The 11,865-nt window shown below is 37.5% G+C and overlaps 1 protein-coding gene across 1 annotated transcript; it reads left to right on the top strand.

Moving 5' to 3' along the window:
* The first annotated feature begins 5,665 nt into the window (after positions 1-5,665).
* LOC111382085 lies at positions 5,666-9,066 on the top strand. The gene is made up of 5 exons (XM_023005956.1): positions 5,666-6,012; positions 6,100-6,214; positions 6,358-6,472; positions 7,021-7,497; positions 8,643-9,066. The coding sequence occupies exons 1-5, from the start codon at positions 5,912-5,914 to the stop codon at positions 8,900-8,902; spliced, it is 1,068 nt and encodes a 355-aa protein (XP_022861724.1). The 5' UTR covers positions 5,666-5,911; the 3' UTR covers positions 8,903-9,066.
* Positions 9,067-11,865: the final 2,799 nt, after the last annotated feature.

Here is an 11,865-nt window from a genome sequence, read left to right as displayed (position 1 = left end):
AAAATTATAGGAGATTCCTATGTCAAGCACTTCAATCTGTAAACAGCTTTCAGATTCGTTGGGGTATTTCATTGCCTTGAAAACATTAAAAGAGACTTCTTCCTCCCCCAGCCTCAAAGTTAATTGTCCTTGCTGCACATCTATGAGGGCTCTTGCAGTAGCAAAAAATGATCATCCCAATATAATAGGCACGACCTTATCTTCTTCCATATCCAAAATCAAGAGGTCTGCTGGGAATATGAGTTTATCCAATTTGACCAATACATCTTCAATAATCCCTCGTAGATGTGCAAGTGATCAATGAGCTAGTTTTAGAGTTACTATGGTTGCTTTAGGCTCTCCCAATCCTAGTTTCCTGAAAACAGAGAGTGGCATCAAGTTAATACTCGCACCGAGATCACACAATACTTTATCAAAATAAAAATCACCGATTGTGCAAAGGATGATGAAACTCCCTGGATCTTTCAGTTTTGGGGGGAACTTTTTCTAGATTCTGGCATTGCATTCCTCCATAAGCATTACTGTCTCATGGTCCTCCAGCGTGCATTTGTTTGATATAATATCTTTGAGAAATTTCACGTAGCTAGGCATCTGGAATAGTGCCTCAACAAATGGGATGTTGATGTGTAGTTTCTTGAAGACTTCAAGAAATTTACTATATTGCTGATCCAATTTGTACTTTTTCAACCTCTGCGGGAATGGAATAAGTGGCTCATGAGGGTTGATAGAATTGGTAGTTGTAACTCGTGATGTATTGGGACTCTTCTTGGTAACATCATCTGTTGTTTGTTCAATCTGTTTCACAATCTCGTCATCTGAGGTGGGCGCTGATTCCTTGCTCGCTACCGATCTTTTTACATGTATCTCCGGTAGTTGTACTCCACTTCTGGTTGTTATAGCATTTGCGTGCTCCTTCGGATTGATTTCAATGTTGCTGGGTAGGTTTCCTGGTGCTCTACTTGTCATGAAGATTGCCATCTGTCCCATTTACGTCTCCAAATTTTTTATTGCAGCACTTTGATCTTGGAGAGTTGCGTCTATCTTTCGCATAAACTGGTTGTTGGCCTCCATGTACTGATTAATCGTTGCCATAAACTTCTCAAACATCTCTTCCAATGGTGGCTTTTTATCGTACTGCTGAAATTAACCTTGTGGTCTGTTTTGATTCTGGTTACTCCATGAGAAGTTTGGGTGTTTTCTCCAGCCCTAATTGAAGGTTTTTGAATGTGGATTGTTCTGTTGGCGTTGACTCCATTGCACAAAATCTGCATGTTCGATCCCCTGTGTGAGAATTAGACAGTTGACAGTATTGTGGTCTACTTCACATTTTTTACAGTTTGGCGTCTTGACCTATTTTACATTGGCGGTCTGTGAAATGCTTTTAACCTTATGGAATAAGGAGTCTATCTTCGCGAATAATGCTGAGTAAGTATCTACTTCATAAACCCCCGGCGTTCTCTTCTGAACCACTTGATTTGTAGACCACATGGCTGAAGTTGTAGCCATTCTCTCAAATAGTCCCCATGCTCCGTCAATTGTTCTCGTGGAGATTGACCCGTCGGATGATGAATTAACCATGCCCTTGAAGAATGGAAGTAATCCAGTGTAGAAAAATCGGATTTGTGTCTTTTTATCAAAGTCATGCTGAGGACACTTCCTTAACATATTTTTGAAACGATTTCATGCCTCATCAAATGATTCGGACTCGCCTTGGTTGAATATAGAGATGTCATGCCGCATTTTTGCTACCTTGGCTAGCAAGAAGAACTTGGTGCAGAATTTGTGGGCTAACTCCTTCCAAGTGGTGATGCTTGCGAAGGGAAGTGAATCGAGTCATTCAAGTGCTTTATCCCGCAAAATGTGTGGAAACAATCACAGTCTTATAACATCGTCTGAGATACCCTAGTACCTAAAGTGTTGGCACATGTTCATAAATCGGGATATGTGTGTATGTGGATTCTCACTAGCCATCACGTGGTATTGATGCCCATTCTGAAATAGTTGAATTACATTTGTTTTCAACTGGAAGTTCGGTTGTCCAAATGAAGGATACACAATGCTAGATTGACTCTGGATCACCAACGGTGCCCTGAAGTCCCCAAGTACCATATTCCCTTCATCTTCAACCCTCGTGCCTTCGTTGAGTTGAATTACCGGATGATTTTGCTCGTTAGCCATTTGTTGTGCCGCTCTTGCTTCTCTTTACCTGTGATGAAATATGCGTTCGATCTCTGGATCAATGGGAACCAAATCTCGATTAGGTGATCTTTGCATACAAGCCCTGAGATAGCAAAATAACACAAAATTAAATTAAAATAAACAATAACTAAGTCTAGTAAGTTAACTACTACTAATCTAGGTAAGTTCGAATTAGTGTCACAATAGATAAAATTAAACTAAGTTTCAATCCCCGGCAATGGCGCCAAAAACTTGTTCACGAAATTATTTGTTTCGATTTACAACACAGCGCAAGTGTACGGTTCATTAACAAGTAGTAAAATAGATTATGAGTCCAAGTATCGATCCCACAAGGATTGAATTAGTTCAAATCAACATATTATAACCTTAACTGAAACACGAAAGTAAGATTGATGTATTGTAATTTAACTAAGGAAGATGTGAACTATGATGCAATTACGAGTGAGAAACTTATATTAAATGCAAAATGACCTGGATGTAATTTATGAGAATTTATGGAATTAATAAATTACTAATGCACTAGGATCACGAATTTCCAAGCAACACCCGTTCAACATTTAATTATGTAGATTTGACACACATTTCCACAATTGATGAATCAATATTCCTGTTTTAATTCAGTAATCTCTCTCGAGCAATGTCAAACCTTCCCCAATATGTGATTCGACTATATCTCTATGACGAATACTAACATACAGGAATGTATTATGATTTCATGAATATTCAACAATTCACACAAGGCATAGAGGTATATTTTTATCCCCTATCGGACCCTATGATGATTTATACTATGTTGAGCCTATTTTCCTTCTTTCGAATACATAAAACAGGCCACCAAAATCATACAATTACGTGCACAATAATAATATGGAAATAAAAATGTATAAATCATTCAATTTTGAAACATGTGCTTAAATATGTCAAATCTCCAAATCAAAAATCAAAAGTTGTATTGTAAGGTTTATCGATCTCCTAACAATGCAAAATCTAGCCTAACATGCTAAAAAGAAGAAAATACAAAAATAGTTGAAGAAACGTTATCACCTGAATCAAGTTTCAATCAAATCTTCAATTGGCACGATATTTTTCTTTTGTTCTCTCTTCGTTTTCTCCTTCAAAATCTCCCTTTTTCTTGTAAAAATAGCTTCTCCTTCGTTCTGGTCGAGTTTTTGTTTATATAGGACCCTAAAAATCTTGTTTCCATAAGAGTTTCGACGAAATAAGGAAACTGCAGATTCGGCCTCCGAATTGCGCTATGCTACCGCATAGTACATTTCTATGCAATAGCATAGAGTAAAAAAGATTTGAGAATAATTTCTCAGGATGCCTCTATGCGGCCCATAGGAGTTTCTACCATGGGACCGCATGGTTATGTCATTCTTTTCGCCGAACAGTTTTTAGTATTTTGGTCATAACTTTCTCTCCTAATCTCCGATTGAAGTGATTCAAAGTGCATTGAGAAGAAAACTCAAAGATCTACACTTTTATAGAAATAGGCTTTCTCAAATTCTGATTTTTACTATGCCAAAAATGGACCTAAAGTAGAGACTAAAAATTACGAGCATAGCTTTTTCGCCTAAAAGTTGATACTTGATAATACTTCGACCATATTTCACCTCTTTGACTCCTTTCCTCATTCGATTGACCTCTAACACTCTTGAATCTTCATTCCATTTTCCGTCTCATCTATGGATTATTTGTAACTTGGTCCCCGAACTTTCAGTTTGATTCATTTTGGTCATTTTTGCTTCTTTTTCTCGTGAATTCCATCAAGTCCATCATTATGGCCCTATAACATGAAATTGCATAGAATTAAGTCATAATCAACCAATTTTATCAATAATTAGTCATGTTTTGTGGATCTAATAAGTGTGTAAAAACACACTTATCAATTACCTCTTGTCTTATCACCCTATCAATCAAATAAACTTGCCACAGGCGACATCATCACCGTCCGGCACAACCAATCCTAAGTCCTCAACCTCTAGCCCCTTGCAGGTCATCATTACCTGGGAAAAATATTGACACATGGTCACCGGCCTCATTGACCAATCACAAGAGAATCCGACGACCCGAGTTCCGAACTCGGTATTGTTGCCGATTTGGTTGATTTGATGTAATGTCGGCTGACACTATGTATAAATAGTTGAATAGAACTCTTGTAAAGGGCAAGGAATTTCATACAACAACTTAAGGCATAATTACACTCTCTAAACATATTTTGTGGTCTTTTTTCAATAATAAATCGCCATTTTTTTCTTAAAGTTGGTTTAAGATTAACCTTGCTAATTTTGACGTCAACAAATATAATGACACCGCAGGTGGTTCAAAGCGGCATTACACATATCCTTCGAAGACGACCGTGCTTTTTGGGGGCATAATGGGTTATATAGCACATATGAAGTATTGATCACAACAACATGATGAACATAAAAATAAGAATTTAATTTGATGAAGAAATTGGAGATTTTTTTAAACAATAGAGAAAGAATTGCAACAATTGTGTTTCTCATAATTATTCTAACTTCCATAATAAATCAACTTGAAAAGAAGTGCCACCAACTATATATAGAAGACATATCAAAATCCTAACAATATTCTTTAAGACAAAAATAGTATACAACATATGAAATAAATGAATAATATTTTCCAAAAATAAAATAAAATAAAATCTAACCGAGTTTGGATCACAAATGCAACACGAAAAACATACAATGATCATCCATTCATCCCCAAACTTTTTATCAAAGAATATCATCAATTTCAGACACAAAACCTGTTTTAAGTAAAAGTTCTTAGTTTCTATTTTCCGGATTTCGTTTGTGCTTTTGCAGTTCAGATTTAAGCTTGGAAAACTCTGCTAAAGTTATTTGTTTGGAGACCGTAAAACTTCTCTATTCAAGAAGGTGCAAATAACGCTTTTATAGTAAAGCGTTCTACACTATTCAAGCATGTTGTTTTACATCATCTCAGAGTCTAGTGCAGATTTTTTCGCATTCGAGTCAATCTCAATAGTGAGTTCAAAGTGTCACCATTGTTACATTGTGGACGTAGTTTGACGGGTTCTCAACAATTTTCCCTCCCTCCCTCTCTCTTTTTCTGAGACTATTTGCAGATTTTAATAGTGTTTGTATACTGGTTAAAACAGGGTTTTTGCTTAGAATTGCCACCGACAGTGACAAGTACATCATCGAAGCTTTCTCCCCCACCACATGAATGATGAATGGTCCACATAAAAATATATGTGCATAGTGAGAGAGAGAATGGGGAAGCAGGCATGTGGCAGAATGGGGGACACACCAAACTCATCACAACTCCATGAATAATTGAGTCCATGAATGAGACAACAGAAGAAAGGATGTGAAGAACAGTAACTTCCCCCTTTTTTCCGAAAAGAAAAAAAAAAGAGAGAGATTATTTTATTGTTGGAAATAAAAAGTAATTATCGTGTATATATATTTAAAAGAACAGTCCCTCTCTATCATCTTTTTCTCACCCCTTACTGTCAATAATGCTCTTCATTCTGATTACTTCTGTCAGCTCCATTCCCTGAATTTAGACACCATAATCCCACCAAAAGTCACGAAAAAACAAAGAGAGAGAAAAAGAGAAAAAAAGTTTACAAGTCTTCCCAGAATTACAGTATTTGGTATTTGAATTCACATATTTTCTTCGAAGAACCAGATTGCTCTGTTTTTCCCCCTTTTTGAAGATGCCAAGACCTGGCCCACGGCCCTATGAGTGTGGTAGAAGAGCTTGGCACAGTGATACACACCATCGCATTAGAGGTTCTCTAATTCAAGAAATCTTCAGGTACTCTATGTGGTGTCCAGTTATATTGTAGACTTATTTCCTCGACGGTGGTCATCTCATCCCTTTTATGTCAAATGGTTGTGTTAGGATTGTGAATGAGGTTCATAGTTCAGCCACGAAGAAGAACAAAGAGTGGCAAGAGAATCTGCCCATTGTGGCCTTGAAAGCTGAAGAAATTATGTATTCTAAAGCCAATTCTGAGGTTATGTTTGTGCCCTTACCTCTCTCAAATTCTCCTCTATTGTAGCACAGTTCAATTAAATTTTTTTAGTTCTTTCACTACTGCGTAGTGAACATGCACTTGTTGCTTTTTTGTTCACATTTGGCATGTATTTGTTTCCTCAGGCTGAGTATTCAGATCTTAAAACTCTTTGGCACCGAGTAAACGATGCTATTGACACTATAATTCGAAGAGACGAGAGTTCGGAAACTGGGGAACTTTTGCAGCCTTGTATTGAAGGTAACTTCCATTTAAATTTTCCTTTCTTGCAGGTAAAGATCAATTTATGTTATACATTTGACATTTGTCGACTATTTGGATCTCTCTGTGTGTGTAAATGTGAATCCCCTGGCATTTACTGGACACTCAATTAGGTGCAGTAAAGGGTACTAGACAATATTAATGAAGAACAAAAGCTAAAGAGTTAAGTCCCTTGTAAAGGAAGTTTGCCAGGGAGAATGCTGGGGAGATAGGTGGCAGTCGTGCATTGGTTGGTAAAACTGTTTTTTGTTCAAGATCCAATGAATGCGCGTCACATGTCTTCCTGTAATGCAATCTAACAATTCTCCCAATACATGTAGCAGGGTTCAAGGCTAAAATCTCAACCATTGTACCACTAGTCTTGTTTGGTACCATGTACCAAACTTTCTCAAAGATTTGTGATTCTGGATTTGTAGTTTGATAATTTGTTGATTTGGGATTGGAAGACTTTCAGTTATAAAAAATGCTAACCCCAAATTGAACAACTGATATCTAAAGCGATTATTCTTGGTTTCCCTTGTGGTTAGCTGCTCTGTATTTGGGCTGCACTCCGAGAAGGTCATCCAGAAGTCAGCGAAACGACACGCCTAGATACTACCTTAGGCCTGATGCTCCAGACGCCATCTCTGTTCCACCGAGCAATTTGGACAGCAAACTTCTTGGCAATTATACATCGAAAAGCCAACTGATGTTACAGTATTCAAAACTTATGACCTCTACCGCCATAAATTCCACATTTTCCAGCTCGAATGTTGACAGTTTAGTTGTCCAAAACAGAGATTATGATAGCATGAAATTTCCCATTTTACCAAAGAATTTGATTCCCAGTAATAACTACCAAAGTGCGCCAGTACAAACTTCGTGGCCAGTTTATCCATTGTATTATGCAGATCAACTTCAATTTGATGACCCAAAGCTTAGTTTAAAGAAGCCTTCCAATTCGTATTCTCACCCCAAAGAAAATGATATCAGTGCCATACAAAACCATTCCTCTTTTGAACAAGATCCTCCTGAGTATTCAGATCTTAAAACTCTTTGGCACCGAGTAAACGATGCTATTGACACTATAATTCGAAGAGACGAGAGTTCGGAAACTGGGGAACTTTTGCAGCCTTGTATTGAAGGTAACTTCCATTTAAATTTTCCTTTCTTGCAGGTAAAGATCAATTTATGTTATACATTTGACATTTGTCGACTATTTGGATCTCTCTGTGTGTGTAAATGTGAATCCCCTGGCATTTACTGGACACTCAATTAGGTGCAGTAAAGGGTACTAGACAATATTAATGAAGAACAAAAGCTAAAGAGTTAAGTCCCTTGTAAAGGAAGTTTGCCAGGGAGAATGCTGGGGAGATAGGTGGCAGTCGTGCATTGGTTGGTAAAACTGTTTTTTGTTCAAGATCCAATGAATGCGCGTCACATGTCTTCCTGTAATGCAATCTAACAATTCTCCCAATACATGTAGCAGGGTTCAAGGCTAAAATCTCAACCATTGTACCACTAGTCTTGTTTGGTACCATGTACCAAACTTCCTCAAAGATTTGTGATTCTGGATTTGTAGTTTGATAATTTGTTGATTTGGGATTGGAAGTCTTTCAGTTATAAAAAATGCTAACCCCAAATTGAACAACTGATATCTAAAGCGATTATTCTTGGTTTCCCTTGTTGTTAGCTGCTCTGTATTTGGGCTGCACTCCGAGAAGGTCATCCAGAAGTCAGCGAAACGACACGCCTAGATACTACCTTAGGCCTGATGCTCCAGACGCCATCTCTGTTCCACCGAGCAATTTGGACAGCAAACTTCTTGGCAATTATACATCGAAAAGCCAACTGATGTTACAGTATTCAAAACTTATGACCTCTACCGCCATAAATTCCACATTTTCCAGCTCGAATGTTGACAGTTTAGTTGTCCAAAACAGAGATTATGATAGCATGAAATTTCCCATTTTACCAAAGAATTTGATTCCCAGTAATAACTACCAAAGTGCGCCAGTACAAACTTCGTGGCCAGTTTATCCATTGTATTATGCAGATCAACTTCAATTTGATGACCCAAAGCTTAGTTTAAAGAAGCCTTCCAATTCGTATTCTCACCCCAAAGAAAATGATATCAGTGCCATACAAAACTATTCCTCTTTTGAACAAGATCCTCCTAACATTAATTTACCAGTCGAATTCGATTCTATTAATCCTTCTGAAATCCAATGTGATTTGTCATTGCGGTTGGGCTCTCCAGCTGTTTCATGCAAGAGTATGGAGAATGGTCGTCCCCGAGAAGAGGAAAATGGTAATTTGGACAATACTCGAGAGGGAAGAAGCAAGTTAAGCGAGGATTTCTCATTCTTGATTCAGACTAAGAACGAGCAAGTTTGTTGGCAGTTGAGCCTCAATTCAATGAATGAATGAGCATTTGCCTCGATGAATTAACTTAGATTTCTTTAGTTTAAAATTTTATAATTACAAGCCAGGCTTGTACTTTTCTTGCAATCTTTGCGGTATTTTGCATGTTTGAAATCCCTTGAGATGACAAATTACTATAAAATAGTGCAACTTCCATATGTTTTTCGTAATTACTATAAAATAGGAATTCTTGAGATGACAAATTGTTAATACGATGAAGAGGTTCAGGTAGTTTAATCCCCCTTGGGATTTCGCTAAAGATTATATAGAGAAATGGACATGTGAATCACCAAGAAGGATAATATCTTATTTGGTGCATGCTTGTTTGGGTTTCATTATAATCATTATAATTTTGAAGGTCAAAGTGAAACTTTAATTTTAAGAACATATTTCGTAGAACTAACAACTACAATCCATTTATCCACCATTCATTTCTATCAATTTATTGAGCAACTTATATTTTCTCTAGAACAAGCACAACTAAATTGGAATAAGTTACACGAATCCATTTTTTTTTTTTCGCATTAGGATTAATATATTTAGATTTGGCAAAGTTTTATGCTGGTCGTCAACTTGCCACAACCCTCCTCATTCACTCGAGTTGGGTTTGCTATAAAATAAGTAGGCGTCGGTTTTCTTGGAGGCAGATGTGATTGAAAAAAAAATTGATGTGCAATCTAAGTTACAAGAATTACTCTCGAGATATAACAAAATATAACTGCGGGAAACAGTACTGGCTATTTAGTGAACCCTTTCATATTCCTAAAGCTTGGCATTGAGGTTCAAACCAACCACTCACGAGCTGATTGAAGACTAATTACATGTTTGGTAAAGACTGGAAAAGCTTAACAACATTCAGGAAGGAAACAAGTTAAACTTGTCCACTATGTTGTAGAGTTTAGACCAACTGTCATTATGATTACTTGAATATTCAAAACCATACGATTGCGATGATGGATGTAAAACTAATGGTCCATACTTTTGGAAGGCACGGTCTATTTAGTAGAGTGGGGATAGAGCGTGTTTGTTAAGTGAGGAACAAAGGGGGGGTCCTTTACAAAATTTAGTATTATTTGTAGTTCATATAGGGGTCCATCAACTCCATTCTAATTTGAATATGAAAGGTGAAAACGACTCATAGTGAAAGACTGGATAGGGTTTCCTCTTTTACTTTTCATTTCTGTGTGGTGGCAAATGCTTGTGAAATTCTTGGTTTCCATCAAACTATGTACAGGAAAAGAGCAGATCTGAAACTTATAATGATTTCTTTCTGTTGAAGATTTTGACTAAACAATAAGGCAGTCAAATGAGTCGAGTTGAGTTTTTTTTTCTTAATCAGAAGAAAATTATGTTTCTTTCCCTCATTAATTATTTGTTGGTTTGACATGGCCTACTTCTAAAGAAATTCCGGTACACAGCCTGGCCCGATGCCAAGGTGAGCTTGTCCATTTGACACTGCTACAAAACATTTGTAACATTTTCTTTAACAGCGTGGCCCTCTCTTTAGGCATCTATCCCGGCATGACACATGCTGGACCATGTCAAGTTTATGTTCCCATGTACCTTTTTTGCACAAATATTTTTTAATAATTATAGGTTCGCATGGGTTGACACAAGTCTGTAGAGCTGGGCCAACTTTAGAGAAGGGCCAGCCCCGTACCGTGCCCATAGCACATCCCAATGGTGCCTAACCTGTAGTTTTGCACATTTTAACATCTGAAAGACTCAACTTTTTGAGCAAGAAGTGGGCATCTTTATATGTGCACCATTCTTAGTGGGTCATTGTGTAGGAGCATGCCCATAGAAGTTGATAGAAGAGTGAATTGCCATCATTTTTTGCTTTTGCCTTGAGTAGATTTTGTCCACTTAGCAGAAGAGAAAGGGAAGGAATTTTTGGGTGGGGTGCTTTAGTTGTGTGTCTTTCTTTTGCTAATGACAATTCCATCTCCTTATTTTTTTTTTTTGGTGACTGAATAAGATCAACTTTTAAGTTACAGGGAAATCTTTCTGCTATAAGATCTTGTTACACTTCATATTTTCCTGTCTTCCATTGACTAAAGAATAATATTATTTGAAGTCACTCAATGCCGTAATCGCCTTACATGGCATACAAGTGACGGTTAGTGATTTGTTGCATAAGATAATAAAAAACTACTACATTAATGTATCAAATTACTAACCGCCACATGTATGTCATATTGGATGATGGCAGTGAGCGACTGCAAATATCATTACTCTTGACTAAAATCGCCAAAGTGGTATTAAAATAAACTGATCGGGCCAGATGCCTGTACAGAGACAATCCGTATTGATCTACAGGGCCTTTGGTTCTTCAAGAAAACAACATTCTTTTTCAAACCTATTTTTGAAGAACTCAAGAGAAAGAGAAAAAGAAGGGATCTTCGGTGGGAATCGAAATAATTTTAATTTTTCGCTGTGCATGTATAAGTAGATTCCCAACAGTGGTATCAGAGCCTACTTTGTATTTGTTATAAATTGTTTAACATTTGGGGCAATCAAAAATTGATTGTCATACATGTTTTAGTTTCTAGCAATTAAGAAAATTTATTATCATATTCAAAATTTGTTTTGAGATAAAAATTAAATTTTCGTAAATTAAAAAAAAATGGATTCTGAAAATCGAGCAAAACTGCCGACAGCGTTGGACGCCTCTTGCCGGCGCTGCTCTCACCGGGGTGCTACCCAGCGTTTGATTGCAACGGCGTACGGCGCTGCTGTTGCACGCTGCTGCAACAGTAGCGCCTCACGCTGCTGCTATTGTAGCAAGCAGCGCTCGCTGCCTGGTAGTATGCAGAGGTGGCGCTAGCCGGCCGCCAAGAAGAAAGATAAAAGGGTGAGTTGGATCTGGGGTTTTTCCTTCCATTGGTGAGAGATGTTGGAGACGGGGGCTGCTTTGCAATTAGTGTAATTACGGGGGGGCCTCCTGCAATTTTAGAATATAGGGGTTA

Source organism: Olea europaea, unplaced genomic scaffold, assembly GCF_002742605.1.
Source record: "Olea europaea var. sylvestris unplaced genomic scaffold, O_europaea_v1 scaffold2431, whole genome shotgun sequence".
NCBI lineage: Eukaryota > Viridiplantae > Streptophyta > Magnoliopsida > Lamiales > Oleaceae > Olea > Olea europaea.
Note: the sequence above shows the minus strand (reverse complement) of the source record. Positions and strands in the feature narration are given on the sequence as shown.